General features: G+C 39.6%; 1 protein-coding gene across 1 annotated transcript in view; it reads right to left on the reverse strand.

Annotated features, from left to right (window-relative positions):
* Window positions 1–21173, reverse strand: part of MNAT1 (MNAT CDK-activating kinase assembly factor 1) — a gene marked incomplete at its 5' end in the record, with an annotated part of 110939 nt that overhangs the window by 25969 nt on the left and 63797 nt on the right. The window contains one exon of the mRNA XM_009332753.1: window positions 13366–13487. Within this exon, the coding sequence (XP_009331028.1) occupies window positions 13366–13487 (122 nt within the window). The remainder of the gene's footprint in view (window positions 1–13365; window positions 13488–21173) is intronic.

Raw genomic sequence — 21173 nt, forward strand, 5'->3', positions numbered from 1 at the left:
GGGGGAGGCAAGATTTTCTTTCTATATTTCAGATTGTTTGCAGACTCTGTATCTGTGGGACTTTTCATTCCAAAATTAACTGTGTGCCAAAGAGAATCTGGAACAGCAGAGCCTTTATGCTTCCAAGTTTTGAGATGGCCTCAGAGTGCAGACCTCCTCTTCTCTCTCATTTCTGGAATACTTTTTGACAATTAACAGAATCAATGACCACAGTACAAGAAGTCTCCCCAATCCATCAGGGCCTAAATGTGAAAAGAGGAGGAGGAGAGAGGGAACCCTCTAACGACAGGAAGGGGAGAAGAGGTGTAGATTTTTTTTGGCTTTATTCATGTGCATTTCCTCGTGAATTCTGGAAGAGAGTCAGGAAATAAAGATAGCAGCCAGAACTGACCTTCTGCATCTTTTTAAGGGAGAACTAGACAAATGCAGCAGTAGCAAATAAAGGAAATACACAAGTAACCTTCTCTGTGCAAGGCAGATGCTACCCCAATACACAGAGTTGGCATAAAACCATGGTATAGAGGCTGTTTGGGAAATTCTTGATAAATATTAAAAATACGAGTATGCTGATATCTGCATTTTTTCCAAAGTTGATGTAAAAATTAAAGCATGGGTTGATGCTCCTGACAACGGAGGAGTCAGTAAGATTCCCAGGTTTAGGGGAAAGAACAAAGAGGTGGAGAAACTACCTGTTATCTTGAATCTCTATTAATGTCAATAGACTCCAGAGAAGAGAGTACCTGCATTGGAGCCAGGATCACAGCACCTTTTCTATCCTTCCAGAAAGGCTCACCCGACTTTTTGTAATGACAGAGCAGAGGTGCCTGGACACATGCCTACTGGACTAACGCCAGCAATAGCCGAGACATGGGACCTCCTCTTTCTACAGGGTTTGCCCTCTTCTCCTCCCTCCTCCTCACAGGTATATGCATTGCTACTATCCAGCCTACAAGGACAGAGGAGAAGGAAAGAAGAGAGACTACTTTGTTTTCAACAGAAGGTAATCCTCATGCTCTGCAGTTACACAGAGGAATAGCCGAGAGCAAGTGAGCAACCACCACCTGATATTAGTAGGGCATTAAGAGCATAGAGAATGTGCTCACCTTAAGCAGCATCTTAGAACAAACATCACCTCTCCATTGGGACAGCAGCTGACTGGATCCCTAAGCAAAAAACCTCTCTCTGCAACAAATCTGGATTGATGAGTCATTAAAAAGAGTGACTAAAATAGACCTTTTTTTTTTTTGGTAGAAATATTTAAAATATAGAAAAACACAACCACTTCCAGTACAAAAGTAACCAAGCATGTAGCAAGTGTATTACATCAACTCAAATAACAAATCTAACCTGCTAATATTTTCAACACCGTACTTTGTTCTCGCACACTTTCGAATTACTCTAACACTATTTTTAAACAAATCCTTTCACTGAAGAAAACATCAATATATCAAAACTATTTTTTAAACTAATGAGTTTCCTCTTTTGCAAAGCAATTATTTTAAGTACTAAAAAGTTTTCCATGGCACCCTCCACTTCCAAATGGCAAATATCGGCAATAGCTGGATTTAAAACAAACAAACTGAAAACCCCAATTTAGCAGCATTTGACTCAAGGAAAAACACTAAATATTTTCAAGCAGAAGAGTTGAAAAACTTATTCTTACTTAAAGAAAAAAGTATGTACGCACACCTGCTGTTCTATCAATCTAAGCAGGAAACCATTTCACTGCTGCATCATAAGTAGAAGAAAAGTGCTTATTAAAACATTAATCACAGTCCATTATATTCTGACTCCATGCCAGAAGTTCCCATTACATCACTGAGAATATCTATTAACCAAAACCTGATTCTGACAAGTTACAGAAGCGTAGTGTTTAGGATTTAGTAATGTAAAAGTCAGTTTTAGAAGAACAGTTACACAATTGATTTTGCAGTGGCAAGCAAGTATAATTAATTGTTTTTGTGACATTTATTACTGCAATGGGGTTGATTTAACTGGTGTTTCTACTGTAAAATTATTCAAAAATTATTTCAAACTTCATCTACTTTTATTAAACACATTTATTGTGAAGGTATTTAATACCCAGGGCTGGCTAAACAATTTTAAAATGTGCTGGATATACTAGTACATGTAAAACTGTGTTGTCTTGTGTAAATATGGGCCTTGTTTAGAACTACGTCTCACAGGAAATTATGCCAAATGAAAACCATCTCCCCTTCTCCTCTCCCACTGAAAAGGATTTATGTTTTTACATTTAATACCAGTTAGGTAAAGAAACAAAAATATGGTGGTGTTACCTTCAAGGCTGAGCAATAGCTCATCTGCGGAGTCTGAATATGTTCAAATGCCTATTTTGTTATTAGAAATGTGGCCTAACTCAAACGCCCCAATTTGGAAGAGAGAGAAGTGAACAGCTCAATTCTTTCTGGAAGCCTGGCACTACACAGTTGTTTACCTAGAACAGTTTTCAACTAACTATTAGCAAGGCTTTAAAACCAAAGCCATGAAAATCAGTTCCTAAATGTGTATATATAATCTTCAGCCAACCAACTTAATTGCAGGTACTTTCCTCAACCCCCTGTAAGCAGCCCCACTCAAAAAAAAAAAAAAAAAAAAAAAAAAAAGGCGGCCATAGAGCATGATACGAAACAGATATTCCGTCCCTGACCCAAGGGAGAAAAAAGGGCATATTTTAAAAAAGACTAAATTAATAATCACCTCCGTAGCTGTACATTTAGTGCCACCAATCTTCACAAGACCACTGTCCGTTCAGTTCAGGGGCCAGTCCTCCCTTTCTCAGCTCAAGCGGGTGCTGCCGCATGCTCTGCGTGTGTAAATGGACAGGTTTGCTGACCTTGCCGTGGGGTGTTCTGGCTGAAGCAAAGCACTGCGCAGACGGCACCGCAAGCCAGCTTCAGCATTGCCAGCGACATTATTGTGGGTGTCAAGCGATTGGGTAACATCTCACTCATTTGATACAGAGGCTGATGTGAAAGGAAAGCATTAGATGCTTATAAACTACTAGTATGTCGAGAACTCATTGATTATACGCCCTATCCTGGCATTTAAGAGACTCTGAATTAAAAGCACCTCATGTCGTTAGTGTTCATGATGAATAAAAGGTGTCTGGAACACACAAACTGAAGAACAGCTGTGCTTTTTGGGTTTTGTTTGTTTGTTTTTAAAAGGCTTGGGTTCCTATTTTGCCCCCTTGACCCAACATACACGAGTCTCTAAGTACAAAACACGCCTGAGCTAATAACCTTTTACCTGTCCTTGGACATCTTCCAATTTCCAACATCAAAAGAGCTTCAGTTTTCCTCTCCTTTCTTTTTAAGTAGTGCCATAAGCACCAGAACTATAATGCAGCCTGGCTTCCCACGGCTTGGTCTTGCGGGTGCTTGCAAGCTCCGACTGAAGCTTTTCTCAGGCAGTTAGGACGTGTATGAGGTGCCTCACTCCCATGCAGCTTCTCTGGTCGCTAATAAGTTATAAGCTTACCAGGCAGCCTTTTTTGTCAGTCAAGGTACTTTTAGGGTCCCCCTCCATATCCAACCACTCTTCTTCATGCAGCAGGCTAGGGTCTTAGTTACCCCTAAAATCTCTGCCACTCCACAAAGTGTGACTGCAATCAGTGAACAGACGCACAAACTGCTGGAATGGAAGGAGCTATGAACTCCAATTCTTGTGGGTAAGACTTGGATCATTATTTTTTTAAAAGGAAACTAGAAAAAATAAAGAAGTGAACACATGTGATCAGATACCATTAACTCTAAGGAAAATTCTCCAGTTCCACTTTTCAAAAAAGTTCCTTCAGTGTGATCTAATCTGGTGGACATCAGGGTCATTATCACCCTAAGAAAACAGAGACTACCAGCCCAACCCTCAAAAATCTCGCCATCCGTCATATCAGGTGAGAGATCAGTTACATACATAGGATAAAATTTATGAATGGAATTAATGACTTTGCCAAATGGCATGCTCCTCCGGGAAGAGAACCCTCACTCCAACCACTTAGCACTCGTCAGAGAAGCTTTAAACAGTGTTGATGCCTGATCACTGAGAGAAATACTACTCATCAAGAATAAAGCTGCAACAAAGCTATCTGAAAGGGGTTAAAGAATCACGAGCAACAGCTTGATAAGCTGCATAAAGCTTCAAGCAAGACTCCCCCATGCTTCCCTCTGCCATTTCAGGAAACTTGTAATTCACCTTTTCAGCTATTTGATACCTGAACAAACAATTTTCATTTGGAAGGCTGCTTTACGACTATGTTTGTCAGCGTCAGAGTCAAGAAGATGCATCATTTCTGGCTTTATTTTCCTCTTTAGGGGTCCATTTTGCTGGCTGTCCCACTCAGTCTAAATGTTTTCATTATACATAACTCCCCCTTCTTGAAACAATAGTGTTGAAGGGTATAGGAAGCCACTCTCTCTTCCTCTTTTCAGACTGACTTCTTGCATTTTTATTACAATGGATTTTTACAAATGCCTTAGAGGGCAAATTCAAAACAGGATGCTCCTCATCCTTCTATTTCAACTACATCTGAGACTAAATAAATAATTTAAAAGATTAGTCCATCCAAACAGACCCTTCAGAAAACCATGATAGTGTTTGTCTAGACTGCCCCAGAGCAAATCCTTGTCATGACATCTCACTGCCGTTCCTCACAGCCAGGTACAAAGCATGAGTGATGCTCAGATGCTGATCAAGAGGAGGAGCTCTTCCTCTCAGCAGTAGTCCTCAATGAGCTCCCATATTCTCCATGACCATCATCAGACAGACTTTGCTCCTCATTGCTAAGGTGCTCCTGTCTCTGTAGTCTAACACTGGGCTTAAAGAAGGCATTTTGGGGCTCTGTCCCGGGAAGAACTACAAAAGCCAAGGACACTGAGGCCCTTCTGTTGCTGAAGTGAGAGATAAGCAGGAAAGATCACTCCTGCACATGCAAAACGTATCATTTTTCTTGTGGCAACTACACAATTCCCAATGCAATTATACATCTGGCTGAGGAGTCAGAGAAAGACTCAAAAAGGGCAACACAATGGAGTGCAGGAGAAGCAAGGAAGGGGGGGAAAAAAAAAGTAAAGGAAAAGAAAACACTGAGCACAAAAACTACTGACCTCAAACTTACCACCTAATTTCAGAGAAGCAACAGAAGATCTAAAACTTAACTTCTATAAAAATATATTTTTCTAAGCTGATGGAGGACAGCTAAGGAGTAAAGTCCGTGGACATATAAAGTCACAGGAGAACCATACATCAATAGTTATTATCAATGCAGGGGATGAAGGGGAGGATGAAAGCTGAGAGACACTTTCAATAACGGGTAAGAACTATCACAGATGATCAGGTATTTTTAAGTGGCTGGTAGTAACAAGGCTTTGATTTGGTGAGACACAAAAGAGTGCAGAAAATAGGGCATTTGGCCCACACAATTGCTGGATGCCTCTTGCCACGTTATAATCCATCAGACGACAGCTTTGCCTGACACTGTTTCAGCTGCCTACTTAGCAGCGTTGCCTCTATACCTGCAGAGACAGTTCAGGGTTCACCTCCTACCAATTTTCAATAATAAAGCCAGTATTACCATCCTGATTTTTTGAAGACATTTTAAATATTTACTGGTTAATCCTGTAGTACAGTTTGCCAGACAATTCTCCATTCCTTATGTTAAGACTCTGATTTTTTTTTCTTCATATTATATGTATTTTAATAAATGCATGATTTAGCATTCTGCAAGCCCACACTACAGAAAGACTATTCTGGAATAAATGGTATAATTACATTTCCTACAGCGACCTTGTAATCTCTCGAGTATTTATTCTAGACTAAACAGCCTTACTCAGCTGCCCTGTGTCTGACTGTCGATGAAAGAAGCTTGTTTGACAACTGCTTCGAGCAGAAACATATTTTTTCCATGATTGCATGAAAAAGTAAAAAAACATTACCAGACCAGTATTCTGAGTACAGAGACTCATGTTAGATCGATGAGTTAATTTTGAAGCCAAACGCCAACAAAAACAATTACTATGGACATTCTGCTGTCATGGCCAGCTTTTGAGGTTAATTTAGTGGTACATATACAACTACAGCCAACTTTACATATAAGAAACTACATGGTGTATGCAGGCTTCCTTCTTTGTTTCTTTATATATTTTCCATATTCTCTGCTTTTATAACCCTCCCGAGACCTTTTACAGTTACAGAACCCACACTATACCCACAGGTGGGCGGGCAGGAAGCAAAACTCTCCATTTCATAAGCAGTCCACTTTTAATATATTCAATTGCTAATGACCTTGACAGAAGAGCTCCATGCAAAACACCATATACTACAGGGTGTCATTTGAAATGTTCATAGACGTTTTTGCCAGAAAGCTGATTTCTTAAACAGTAAGATTTCAGACTTACTAAAGGCTGCACTTCTTTCCTCGATTTCCATTCAGCTGGAAAAATTGGTGCTAATCTACCTCATCCATAATAAATTTGCATCCTTCCAAAATCCTACGACGAAACCCGTAGGATTTCTGTAGTACGCTAAAGCAATACAAGACAGTTTCTACATCAAACTAAATTAAGATGGTTTACACACAGTTCTGTTTCCTTGTTCCGCCCTCTCTTAAAAAAGACAGCACATTTGGCCATATTCACTATTCCAAAAAAGTGTACTCACCTAGTACTTCTGTTGTCATTCACAGGTTTTTATTCAATTATTTGTGGTAAAATGAAGAAAAAATACTTCACTTTAAAAGGCTGTATACAAATGTAGCTGTGTCTTCAAAGCAGTAATCACTTCTTACCTGCCAATTCTCATTCATTAGGTGCCTGACTCAAAACGCATTGCAGCCAACGGAAATCTTTCTACTGAGGATCAGGCCCTGCAACAGGAGACACTGGGAAATTCAGACCATATGCCTTGGTAGCCAAGAGAATTCCTGCAAGGAGGAGTGCAGCCCTCTACATGATCTCCAACGCAAGACAAGCTTTCCTTGCTCTTACTTAATCTTTTAACTCTGACTGCTGAGCTTATTGAGAAACTATATTCTATTCAAAGGAGCAGAATGAATTCAGTGTTCAAAATCAATGGGCCAAAGCAGATCAAATAAGCCCTTCATTTGTGGCTTTTCTCCTTTTCCAAGATTCAAGAAATATCTGCATACCCCAATGACAAAGAGAGCAGATGTGAAAAATCACCTGCTACAACTTTTAAAGCCCAGCGGTCCTGTCACCCGTTCAAAATCAATTCCCCGTTACTTCACTGTCTTGAACCCAACATAGACACTGACAGGGTTTTAGCAAAAACTAATCTGTCCAAAGACCAGATCAACTATGGTTAAAGAATAGTTTGGAGAGCATCCTTACTATTGCCTCACTTTAAAAAAAAAAAAAATCACTATGACTGACAGCAAAGAAGTTACACGAGTCATTTCTAGATTAAGTGCCAGAACTCTACATGTGTTTCAAATTACACTACAACACTGTACAACAAAGAAATATGCAGAAATTTTCCACTTGAAATGAAGGTTAAAAATTAAATGCTAACAAAGCTCTAACAGATATGAAATCCAACCTCCTCACCTTAATTTGAAATTTAAAATGACTGAGCTGTCCTACACTAGGAAAAAAAGGAATTAATCAATCCAGTTGTTCGTTATGAAAAGCACAGTGGGTTAAAACACGTTTGTTGTATTTACAGACTTCCACGGCACTGTGATTTTGCTTCAGTACTTACCCTCAACTCTTAAAATCACATTTTGCTTAGATTTAACTTTTAAATTATCAAAGTATATCACCTATCCTCATTAGATTAGTGTTCACCACGGAACTTTATTTTTGCATCATATTGAAATGAAACACTAATTAACTGGAGTGCTCCTAACAGTATAGTTATACATGAAAACAAGTTGATAGATCAAAGGGAAGTCACATTTTTCCCTAAAGAAAAGTGAAGACTTTTGGAGCAAACTCTTTTTTTTTTTTTTTATATACACATGTATATATTCAGGATGTATCTCTCCAGACAAAGTTAAGTAGGCAAACACAATTTTATTTTAAGCAGCCCAGGCTTGACTTGATTACAAGGTCTGCACAAATGTTCTCTGTTAAGGCAGAGAATTTTTAAGCGGAGTGCAAACAGAAATTTTTTAATCTTACTTGTAAATTACCTCTATTTTGTGAGAATGGCAAGAATAGGACTGGCGCTGTGTTAAGAGTACGATCCACTCTGGATTACAAGAGACTGTTTCTAAACTTTGAGACATGAAGTTCACACATCTTTACCCTAAATGTTAATCACATAAGCAGATTTTTGATTTATAGTCAGTTTTTAAGTAGCTTGTGTACGGCTCTTCCACAGCTGTAAATACTTGGTGTGAGAATGCTGTGTGGCCACTCCTGCTAGCCACATACTTAAAATTAATGCCAAGAATGTCTTTACATTTTTCTAGACCTCAAACAAACATAATTTTGATCCTCAGGGTTTGTTTGGTTTTTTTTTTTTTTTTAATCAAAACTACATAACAAACATATATTTTTAAAACAACAAACTAATTTCCATCCCCATCCTGTTTTGGTCTTTCACTACTTGGCATATCAGAGTTTGTTATATTTTTCATTTCTTTTGTTTTGTAATAAGAAAAATCCAGATCTCCAACCACACAAATTCAGTGTGCTCAGCTAAAACATCAGAAGAAGGAAAAAAAAAAAAAAAGGATAAAAAAAAAAAAGGAAAAAAAAAAAAAAAGGAAAAAAAAAAAAAAAGGATAAAAAAAAAAAAGGAAAAAAAAAAAAAAAGGATAAAAAAAAAAAAGGAAAAAAAAAAAAAAAGGAAAAAAAAAAAAAAAGGATAAAAAAAAAAAAGGAAAAAAAAAAAAAAAGGAAAAAAAAAAAAAAAGGATAAAAAAAAAAAAGGAAAAAAAAAAAAAAGGAAAAAAAAAAAAAAAGGAAAAAAAAAAAAAAGAAAAAAAAAAAAAAGGATAAAAAAAAAAAAGGAAAAAAAAAAAAAAAGGAAAAAAAAAAAAAAAGGATAAAAAAAAAAAAGGAAAAAAAAAAAAAAAGGAAAAAAAAAAAAAAAGGAAAAAAAAAAAAAAAGGAAAAAAAAAAAAAAAGGATAAAAAAAAAAAAGGAAAAAAAAAAAAAAGAAAAAAAAAAAAAAGGAAAAAAAAAAAAAAAGGATAAAAAAAAAAAAGGAAAAAAAAAAAAAAGAATAAAAAAAAAAAAGGAAAAAAAAAAAAAAGGAAAAAAAAAAAAAAAGGATAAAAAAAAAAAAGGAAAAAAAAAAAAAAAGGAAAAAAAAAAAAAAAGGAAAAAAAAAAAAAAGAAAAAAAAAAAAAAGGAAAAAAAAAAAAAAGAAAAAAAAAAAAAAGGAAAAAAAAAAAAAAGAAAAAAAAAAAAAAGGATAAAAAAAAAAAAGGAAAAAAAAAAAAAAAGGAAAAAAAAAAAAAAGGATAAAAAAAAAAAAGGAAAAAAAAAAAAAAGAAAAAAAAAAAAAAGGATAAAAAAAAAAAAGGAAAAAAAAAAAAAAAGGATAAAAAAAAAAAAGGAAAAAAAAAAAAAAGGAAAAAAAAAAAAAAAGGAAAAAAAAAAAAAAAGGATAAAAAAAAAAAAGGAAAAAAAAAAAAAAGAATAAAAAAAAAAAAGGAAAAAAAAAAAAAAAGGACAAAAAAAAAAAAGGAAGACAGGCCTTTTTTACCCCTCTAAGAAAACCTCCAAGTAAAGTAATGGCAGTGAGTGCCCAAGCATCCAGGTGCTCACACTCGCTCTCTCAGCCACACACCTCCTCTCCCCAAAAGCCATGGTAGGTCACCCAGCCTTGCAATGACTTTGGCAGTTCAACCGATTTGGACTGATTTGAACCAAAAGATGACACTCCCCACTTTACTCAAACTACACCAACCTAACCGTTTCTGGTGACCACAGAAGTGCTAGTAGGGCCTTTGATAAGACAGGGCTCTCCAAATGCGACTCCCATCAGCGGGCTGCCTTCAACTCCACCCAGAAATCAACAATTTCCCAATGCACGTCATTGAACACTTCAGTAGTTTAGAGTAGTGACCAAGTCACACAGACCCAGGACTAATAGCCACCACGGAGGGACAGGCAGCTATAGAGCCTGCCTCCAGAACGCGTACGTTACAGTGATCCAAGACCCCACTTTTCTCCGAGGACAGCACCACCGGTTTGGGAGACACTCTGGTACATGTCTTCTCCCCTTCATCCTTCCAAGTCACGTTTCCATTTGACAGCTGAGACACACATGAGCTGGCCTCACAGGCTGAACACCCAAAATGACCTTTGCCACCCAGATCAAACCATCACCAACCTGGCATGTTCAGGGTGTATTCATGGGACTATCAGCCACTGAGACTTCCTTGCAGGAACCCCACAGACATGTAGTCAAGGGAACCTCTATCCAAGACTGGCTCTGAGAAAGCTTCACTCCCCCTGCCAGAAGGTTAAACGCTGTCTACAAGTTAGTATAATACATATTGCTCCCAGAGAGCCATGTAATTCAGGATTATTGCCTAGATTTCATTACTTCCAGAAAAATTTCCTCCATTAAAAAAAATTGGGGGGGAGCCCTGAAGGACACAAACCCCTACACATTAGACCAACCATTTGTGTTGAAGAAAAAAAAAAAAATCTGTTTCTTCATTATTCTCAGACTTCCAACACAACAGCAAAAAAATGCATCATAAAGATGTTAATGCTTTTCTGCAGTACACAGAAAAAAGAAAATTTACAGCCCCAAGAGAAACTGAAAACAAATTTCTAAAACCAGTTTGAACATAAATTTGCTTTTTTGCAAGACATGCAAAATCCATACAGAAGAGCAATGGGAGGATGCAGAATCAAGTTTAACGGATGGCACAGTTTTTGTAAAGCCTAATGAGCAAATAATACAAGTCATCTTAAAAAGCAATTTCTTTTAATTATAAAATATCCCTAAGAAATGTTCTAAATGATCCCTTAAGAATTCACCCTTTTTCTTGCTCTTTGCTAAAAACCTTCTTGCCAGCTGTCTCCATTACAGCAGTCTACTAAGAAAGAAAAGCAACACTGATGCTGAAACCTAAAGTGAGTCTTGCAGAAGGTAAGAGGTTAAGATGTGAACATTCAAAAAGCCCATTCTACTGAGTGTTTTGAAGATGATAAACTGTATCTTTAAAAAAAAAGTCAATAAATTACGCTACCAGAAGTGAATTCAAAGTCTCCAGGTTGGCAGTGTCTTTGCAATAATTCTGGCTCCAGAAACTCAGATGATAACAGCCTGCACAACTACTTAGCAGGAATAAATAGCCAGACTGCAAAATTATTAACAAGAACACGAAAAGAGGGAGAAACAAACAAAAAAAAAATTTAGATTTAACCTGTTCTTATGTGAGTCCAAGTGAAGAGGAAACAAAATCTTTAGCAGGAGTGGATAACATTGTGCCCAGCTCTTCTGCCTCACCCAGGCAGCTGTATACAGCTGCCTGAAAAACCCCAAAGCAGGGACGGAGGCACATTAGTGAAGCATTCATCATCAACAGGAAATGCGCATGAGTTCATATAAATGCAGAAACACAAATATATAAACGAATAGTCTTGCATGGCTGAAGGTATTTCAGACACCCCACGGAATAGGGTTAGAGCTGTACCGGCTGGGAACCCACAGCATCTATATATTTGTTTTGGAATTGCAAACAGCCTCAGGACTCAGAAGAACTTTTCTGGTGGGCACCACCGACCCACCCACCACCCACGCACCTCCCCTTGCCACCACAGCCACCCAGCACCCCTGCCGCTCTTAACTCTTTCATCACCTCCAGAGCCAAGCCGAACAAGCCTAGCTGTTCATGCTTGGAGGAGTAAAATGACATGTGTGTCAAAGTGTCTCCAAGAAAAGACTGTGAGCGTTGTTTGCAAACCCTGCTCCAAATACGCTCGCACACAGACGTTGCAACGCAACTACAGTATTTAAAGGATTTTGTTTTGCAAGATGTTGGGTTGCCGTCAAACCAGTGTCACAGGTGGTCAGCTGGGATGGACACGGATAGCACAGGGTTCCTGCCAGATCTGGACACCAGCACTCACCTTATGGGGGCACATACGAAGGGACAGGGACTGGGAGTCCTCCCTACACAAGTCATCTTCCCCCCCAGCATTTTCATTTGTGATGAGATTTAGGGCTGAGAGGGCCTCAAAGCTCCCCTCACATTGGAAGTCCCTCACAGCTGTGCTCCATCCAAACAGGTGGTGAAGGCTGAGTCTGGCTATGCCCAAGTTTAAACTGCTAATTAATATTTGGTCTCAGAAGCTTGATATCAAATAATAAAAGTTACAGGCATCAGGAGGACGGAGAAACAATAAAAATGGAGACAACCTCAATTCCAGACAGCCTTGAATTTTCTGAAGCACCATTAGGTTGCTTATTTACTTAAAAAAGTCTATCTACCTCTATCATTTTCTGGATGAGATACAATTTCTCCTGTGCCAGTGAACTAGATGGGATTCCTGTTTGGATTTCAGTGGTCTCTGAAACTGCCTACTAAAGTGTCTCAACTTTGTGGCTTCAGTTTTCCCATATTGCATAGTCAAACATAAACTGTTATTTTTTAAACTCTGTCTTGCCTTGCCAGTCTGCACATTCATTCTGCCACGTAGTTTTCCAGCCACTGTAAGTGCTGGTGACCCTGAAAGTTAGGCCATGATGGGCTGGATGACACTAAATATCCCAGTAGCTACGCGTTTTCAGGTGGCGTTTCAGCTACGAACACGTCTCTAGAGAGCAGACACGTCACTTTTGGACTTCCCAGCCTCCATTACCCGGGCACAGCAGGTTCCCAAACTCCCTTCCAAACATGGCTCACACCATGATGCTGCCAAGCTGCTGGACCAGCCCTGTATTATATTTTTTGACAAACTTAAGCTCTGTGCTTCATTTCTCACAAACGCAGTTTGACTGTAGACAGCAGTCGACAAGTAAATCTACCCTTTTCCATGGCAAACAGCCCAACTTTAATATTTTTACTGGCTTACAGCTGGGCAAATTAAGCCCCAGATTTTTATTTATTTATTTTTTAATACCGTGCAACTGAAAATGAACAGCTACTTCACTACAACTGCCAAGGACAACCTTAAAAACACTAATGCAATCCAGTCCAGCTCTCAATAGATCTATAAAGGCTAGAGGACCAAAAATTTCAGCTTATCCACCCAAACAAAATGTTGGTTGGGCAGGAAGTCTAATATTTCGTTAAGATCCTTTAAAAAAAAAAAAGAAAGAAAAAAAAAAAACCCTTATGTGCTGGCAAACTGAAGATGGTAACAGTCCCAGCTATAATGCCATGAAATGGGAATTAAAACTGGCTGTGTTACTTACCCAAGCCTTCCCAGCATTTCAAGCTCTGGAACTTGTGGTCCATATGTCTCCACTTGCAGAGGCTGATACTCATACAAAGCTTCCTCTAGCTTTTGAATGGGAGCTAGTGAAATATGCTGACCCTGTTAAAAAAAAAAAAAAAAGTAAAACATTTCTACATAGCACGTCAAGGTTTTGTTTAGACCTTTTTTCAATGCAATGCAAGAACAAGCTTATACCATTAACCTGGTGCGGACAAAGACCATCCCATTAAGAACATACTATCTACTATATCACTCATTTCTTCACGATCTAAATTTTTTACTGGGAACTACAGTCTGGAAGTAATGTTTCATTAGCTCTAACTGTTTGGACAAGGTAGAAAGGAAAGGGGAAAGTTTTATTGAAGGCAGGCTTACCATTAGAGAGTGCAGCTGCTTCCAGTGTCACTAGTAGAATTATTATTAGGTAAAAATTTCATTTATCAGAAGTAATATCAAACAAATGTGTCTAAGCAACCCTATTTGATTCTGTAATCAACGATTTCCTGAAAGCCCTAATTAGAAAGGGAAGCCGCTTTCATTTCTCTCTGCATGCTTTGTAAGCTCCCATATATAACGGCTCTCAAGACAGACTTTTACAGCGCAGTACAATTAATTCATTCAGCAAATTCCCATTTGTTTCATAACTAAAAATACAGAAACACACAAACATAAAATTTTCATTCCAGATGGTACTTTTGCAAGCCCTTCAGACCACTGAGAAACAGCTAAACATTTCGCCCCCCCTCCAAGTCCCTATCACTCTGAGCTCTCACAAAACAGACTTGTGGCTGGAAAGGAGGGGTCAGGAGGATATGAGATAGAGCCAAAGTTAACAGATGTTGCTGCGTGACATTCTACACTGATTTGTTGATCTTTCACACAGTTTCAATTTTCTACTGTATTCTATGGTGCTCACAAAAATTAGCAGCAGCAGCAAAAAGACCGAGCACTATGAGCTCCCCCAAAACAGCGTAGCTTCCCCTGTAGAAACTGAGCTTCACATCTGCAAAACGTAGGAATTCTGAAAAGTAGTAGTATTGTTTTTGTAGACATTTTGTCTGCAACAGGAGATCGGAAGCTTTCCACGGTGTAATGCCATGTATAACCCTGGCTCCCACTGGTGATCACTTACCAAGCTTCACTTCCCTGGGGCCACTCATGTAAGCATCTACTCCCTCAAGTGGAAACTAAAGGCTCCTAATGTGGGACACTGGGTTAAAATTAACTAAAGAGACAAAAAAAAAAGTCAGTAGAGGGGAAAGCTGTTAATTAAATTTGTGGTTGAGGACAGTGACCTTTCTGAATTTGGAGCATGGATATTTTTGTTTAGAGAGTTGCAGAAAATAGCTAAGAAAATTGAAGACGCAAGTCCTTGAGAAGTACTACCATGGATCTAGGCTGATCTCTATGGAAATATCAGCAGCTCAAGTTTTCCATTGAAACAGCTCTGTCTGTGTGATGAGAACACATAGTTCTGGTCTTTCTGCACTGCCTGGGCTGCTGCTAACACTGTTACGGTGACAGTATCCTGAAGGCAAAACGTGGTGAAGAAAGTTCTCAAGTCAGCCATGAGTCACTCCAACTTTCACAGTTAGCATACTCTTATTTCTGTGCCACAAACTATTGCTGCAACATTAAAACCAGGCAACCACACATTTTAAAAAACAAAAAAAGTAGGAAAAGAAAGGTTAAAAATTCAGCTTTAATCCCACTCCATGATATTTTAAGACACAAACACAGGGTCTTTTTAAGTTGCTAGAATTTGTCAATTTACAATCTCTTCAAGTTCATGAAAATATTATACTTTGTAACTACGTTCATGTGGACTTGTTACACCCATTGTAAGAGATTAACGTTTAAATAAGACTTTTAGATTTAAATTTTTAACAATATCTTTGTCTCTAACCAAACCGAAGGGAAAGACATGTCAACATTTTACATGTATGCACCCTCATCTGGTGAGTGAAAAGTCTCAGTCTTTCCAAATCCAGAGCAATTTTATTCCAACCATAGAAAAGAAAATTCAGTTTCAGGCAAAGATCAAAACCATGATAAATATTTTGGGAAATCACTTGTGTGTGGAAAAAAGGAGCAGCTCAGATTGCAGGAGCCACATCTCTGGAGGGCATCACCAGAACAGCTGCTCGCTGTTAGTGGAGTTGCCACTGCTGGATTCCTAACACTTTTTTAACGAGAGTGACTTCTGCCAACATTGGCCTAGAGACACGGGAAGGCTCCCAACAAATGGACAGGGCTCCTCACAAGCCTCTTTCCCGACCACTGTTTATGCTGCTACAGATGCCCATCTCTGTCTGGGGGCTCCTGGGAGGACAGAATAAAAATCTTTCGTTTGTCTTCCTCTCTTTATGGGGTTCCCAAGGTGCCAGGGGTCAGAGAAGGGATCATGATGGTCACTTACTCTCAGATGGTCAACCGGTCACTGCCTATGAACAGTGGGGAGGCTGACTGGTCAGCACACCAGCTGTATGATGGGCACTGGTGAATGCATCATGGGGAAGACACCAAGCCACGCCAGGACCTTTCTGTGAGGTGTGGTATTGCAAAAACAACACACTGTGGTGGCCCAGAGAGCAGAAGTAGAACATCAGAAGAGGAGCAGCATATAGAAGTTGTCCATCCTTGAGCTGGTCTGACCTCATGTCCAGCACAGGCCCAGGACATTGTGTTCCTGTAGGAAGCCCAAGGACTGGCAGTTCAGCCAAAGCACCTTCTTTTGCAAGCCATCCAAACTAGACTTAAAGATTTGAGATAATAAAGGTCCAGGTACATCCCCTAGGTAAGTTGTTCCAATAGTTAATTATCTTCACCATTAAATATTGGCAGCTCATTTCTCATTCATCAAGATCAGTTTCAGAGCACTGGCTCTCTCCTACGTCTTTCTCACCTACATACCGGGTCAAGGCGCAAGCGTTAGGAACCAGTACATACTTTTGCATGGCAAAACGACTGCATTGGTTTGTGTCCAGCCAGCAGATCTGCACCTCAAGGAGATTGTGCAGCTGTATGACACAGCTCATTTGTTTTCATTTCCCAAAATCACAACTTTAGCTGATGGGCTTTGGCAACATGGATTACATTCCACTTAGCAATGGGAAAAAAAAAACCAACCACGACCGGCTGTTGTTCCTGCCCTATAGCTGTCTGGCCTTTAGATAACGGCTTTTTCCTGTAAACTGGATTTTAGTCTGCCTTGATCTGGGAAAGGATTAAATGGAAGCATAAGAGTTACAACATATATTCCCACGTGAAAGGGGCTGAAGCCTGGTCAAGCCCTGCAGCCCCATCAGCTCTGTAGATGTTTTGGATATGAACAGGCTGTATCTACACTGCCGACCCCTTGCAATGCAAGTACAGCGGCATGGCCATGCAGGCTCCCGAGCTCATGGGCTTTCAACTTGTTTAGCCCTGTGCAGATTACAGCGTGGTCACAACGCTGGGTATGGCACAGATCAGTGCAAAAAGGTTGGGACAGAATCCTATGAAAACTTACCAGTGAAAAGTGTTGCCTTTCTTATTTCCACTGGTGCTGGGATAAGGTGCATTTACAAAAAATCTTGTTGAAGTTAAAAGGCTCAATTTGACAAATACTATCTCAGTTAAAAGCCATTTGACCAGTAGTATCTCAGTCTTGTCTCTCTGTCCTGAGTGGTCCCTAGCCATTTCATGAAAGACTGGTATAAAAGGGAAGCTGTTGTGTAACTTCAGAGACATCACAAGAGACAATAACTGTTACTTAAGACTTATACAGCACTTTTACAGATCCAAAAACCATTTCATGGCTATGAGGTAAGATTTTTAAATTTCCTGTATTCCACCTAGACAGCCAGCCTTACCTCTTTCCAGCATTAGGAGGCATTTATCAGCATGCTAAAACCAAAATGAAAGCAGCGGGTCCAAGATCCTGCTTTTGCATTGCTTTCTCCTGACAAACCTAAGATCTGACGTTGTGGTCATGGGTAAGCATTTCTAATTCCCCTTGGATGCTGTAATGTTTGTGTAAAAGAAGCTGACAGTATCCAAATGGAGATAGAAAAGGCTTCCAAGAACACAGACAACAGATTTTCCTGCCTCCTCTCCCTCCCACCCCTATTTTCGCGGCATGAGAGTTTTTTCTCTGGGATTATTTTAGGCACCGTAGCTGTCTATTACATTTTGGAATGTATGGAACCACAAAACACACTGCTAATTAGAAGGAAGGCATTTGCTTATCCTTATGGCTTTGTTTATGTAAAAGACTGCACAGCAATGGATTCGTGAGCAACTGACTTTCCATTCATGTACTGTATGGTTTTAGATGAGAGAAATACAGGATTAAATTGGGAGCGGGGTTTAAATAATGTCTTTGCATTACAAATAAAACTGACTGGCTGATTCACTTTTGACTATTCTAGATACACTGAGATCTCTCAGTTTAAATAATAAGAAACAAAAGCAGCAGCCAATTTTTGTTTCAGACTGTGATACAACATGGCATTAAAAAAAAAAAAGCTGTGGATTATATACAGAGAAGAGCTGCCCTTGCAGTGACAAGGAGCTTATTTTAAACAAAAAAACAATGTCCTTTTAGGAAAAGTCACAGCTATTAGAGCATCAAAATTATAGTTTATCAGTGCACCTTTCACACAGGGGTTTGGGGAGGGACTCTTGGCGAATGCCAGGTATATCAGTATTTGCCTGCTAGCAGAAAGAGGTTATTTTAGCACACAGAGTCCAGAAATATCAGTTCAAGGTGCAGCGTCCACACTTCTTCCTATCCTGTCGTCTCTCCCTTTCCCTGTCTCCGAAATGACATTGCCTTCCTTCACCTCCTTCCCTCAGCAGCAAAAAGAAATAACAACTGACAGTCTTCTCAGAAATCCCTCCAGTGCCAAGGAGGAGGAGAAAGGAGACTGACACCAAAAATGCACTAGTAGGGGAAAGAGGAAGAACAGCTATGCCGCAAAAACATCCCCAGGCAAGAGACAGAAGCCAGAGATTGGGGTCAGTAAAACTTGTCCAGACAAAGCATGTTTCTGTACTAGAAGTGACTGGACTAGATGATGTAGCCAATCTTTTTGCTTTTTTAATTTTTCTCTGCTTAAGAACTTACTCAGGTCTGCTATCACCACACTACCAGAACACGGCACACGTCAGATAACAGAAGTAGTAATATTTAGGTGCTACATCTCATTAAGTCAGTTTGCAGCAATGTTATTTTTATTTAACTCTTTTCACCGTCAGGTCGCCCTCCCCAGCCTGGCGTAAGGAGCACACGGTTAGTCGAAAAGAAACCGAGCACTGTGGGATGCCAGGGCATGACAGTGCTAAAACACATCCCGAGCATCGCTTCGATTGTATGCGGCACAACGGAAAGGTTAACAAAGACCCTTTTTGATACACCATCATCTGAGTGTGTAATTATCCAAATGCTTTCAAGTGAATGTTAAAACAAAACTATAAATTCCTTGAATTTTTCAGTATAAGCAGTCTTAGGAAACGATTTTACTGTTAAGCTCACAACAGAATTCAGGTTTTGGAAAGATTTCACACTAACAGAATTTCTTACAGAACAATATTAATGCAAATATCTTAGGCAATGTGGTCTGAGCCAAAAGCTGGGTTGGTTTGGGTCGTCGTCGTCGTCGTCCCCAGTTTCCACCCTCCCAATTCACTATTGACAAATCCATGTCAGCAATGCTAATATGGCTTTCTGATTCTGATTAACTACTTACTTGACTACAGTAATACTCAGGAAAAGGAGAATGAAACTGATAGATTTGGAGGGCTCAGTTAATATTATTTTAACCTTCACCCTCTCTGTCTTCCACAGCTTTTTTTAAATAAACACGAAGAATGTCAAACTAAAATGCATAATTCCATTCCTTAGCCCAAAATTCCCATGCCAGTGAGGCTTTTCCAAAGACTTAAATATCTGAAACCAACTGCTCTTTCTTCTGCTCTTGAAAACCAACAATAAATCTAATTTCTTGACTCAATTATGAAAAGTGCGATGGAGATATCCCAGTAGCGAAACAGAAAGAGAACAAATGATCTGACAGAAACCAACAAAATCAACGTAAGTTTTCCTGTTGGTCTCAAAAACAGAATCTGACCACACGTGGAAGGACAAGAGATGCAAGATGGTCACCTCCCCCCTTCTCTCTGGGGTAGATGATTTCAGATGCCTAGTAATAACCTGTCTAAATTCAGACTTTTTTTTTCCCCTCCACAGTAACTTAATTTGATTTTTGAATGCCAAAACAGATTTAAAAGATGTGCTTTCTTTAGGAATGGCAGAAATAAAGCAAGAGATCAACAGCACTGAAGAAGCTGTTAACAAGGACGGTCACATAAATGTGATTTGTTACACGCAAACAGGTACCTGGGAAATTAACCATGGACCGACATGGGCTAAATCACACCATCAGTTCTACTTGCCTCCAAAATTTTCCTTTACAACTTTCTGACATAAGTAATTACCTGACCAGACTTAACTTTAAGCTCCTGCCAAAAAGACCCATTAATCTCTCAGAAGAAAGCCTGTGTCCATCTAACATGCCGAAATACAATTCTTCTGGGTCAGCGCCAGTAGCAGGATTTAGTGACTACGCTCTTCACAGAAAAGCCTGGTGCCCTTTCTTCACATCAATGGATCACAGTGCCTGTTGGTACTCTCCTCTCCAGCACTGGCTGCTGAAGCCCAGTTAGGATTCAGGGGATAGTCTGGATGTTTGCTGCAACGAGTCACTCGTTCGTTTTCAACGGAGACTCCAGTGTTCTGGCAGGAGCTGCCAAGCTTTCCTCAAAATCTCCGGCACTGTTCAAAGGACAGCCCGGTACACAAGACAGCATTGTTTTTGGAAACAAAGAATTAAAACACAACAGCATTTTCATGTAACTAATAAGCCCACAGGTCACCCTCCTGGTTTTCAACATTTGTTTCTCAATCTTGTTCCCAACTCAGTCTCAGCTCCTAAGCGCTTACTCGCTTTTGTGCAATCCACCATGCAGCATGGAGACGTTTAGCTGCTTCTGCACCTTTTGCTCTGGTTCCCAGGAGCTCCACCCTGCACATGCTATCTATTTGGCCACTTTCAGTTAGATTGAAGAGCAGTGCCATGAACTGGCTGCTGTGTGGTATTCAGACACCCTGGGAGCGCCAATTGCGTTTGCAAACCTCACTATCAGCTCACACATTCTTTTTCCTACTGTGACTTACAGAGCTCAACATGGCCCTTCTCAGGGTACAACCGCAGGTTCTTCCCAATTTTCAGAGATAAACTTTCACTACACGTGACTCAAAGTCGATGTTCTGTTCAGTTCATTACGCCAGTTCCCAATGTGCTACGTTAGTAATATAGCATTAAGCAGAATTAAGCAAACTTTTGTTGCATCTCTGTCATCAGACTTCTGGAGCCTTGATCACTTTGATTTGGCTATCAACAAAGCACAAGCTCTGCAGTAGCCAGTCTAATCACAGGATTAAACGCTTGAATGTAGTATTGTTTTAAATACCCACACTAAGGGCCTAATTTTTCAAAGGACACAAAGCAGTAATCAATTTGACAAATGCCACTTTGTGTATCATGACACACAACATTAAGAGAGGGACAGACACACCAGTGGAGGTCAGAGCACAGCAATAGCTGAGTATGAGCCGGCAGTGTGCCCAGGTGGCCGAGAAGGCCAATGGCATCCTGGCCTGTGTCAGAAACAGTGTGGCCAGCAGGACGAGGGAAGTGATTGTCCCTTTGTACTCAGCACTGGTGAGGCCGCACCTCGAAC

This window comes from Pygoscelis adeliae, unplaced genomic scaffold, assembly GCF_000699105.1.
Source record: "Pygoscelis adeliae isolate BGI_AS28 unplaced genomic scaffold, ASM69910v1 Scaffold179, whole genome shotgun sequence".
In the NCBI taxonomy this organism is placed as follows: Eukaryota; Metazoa; Chordata; class Aves; order Sphenisciformes; family Spheniscidae; genus Pygoscelis; species Pygoscelis adeliae.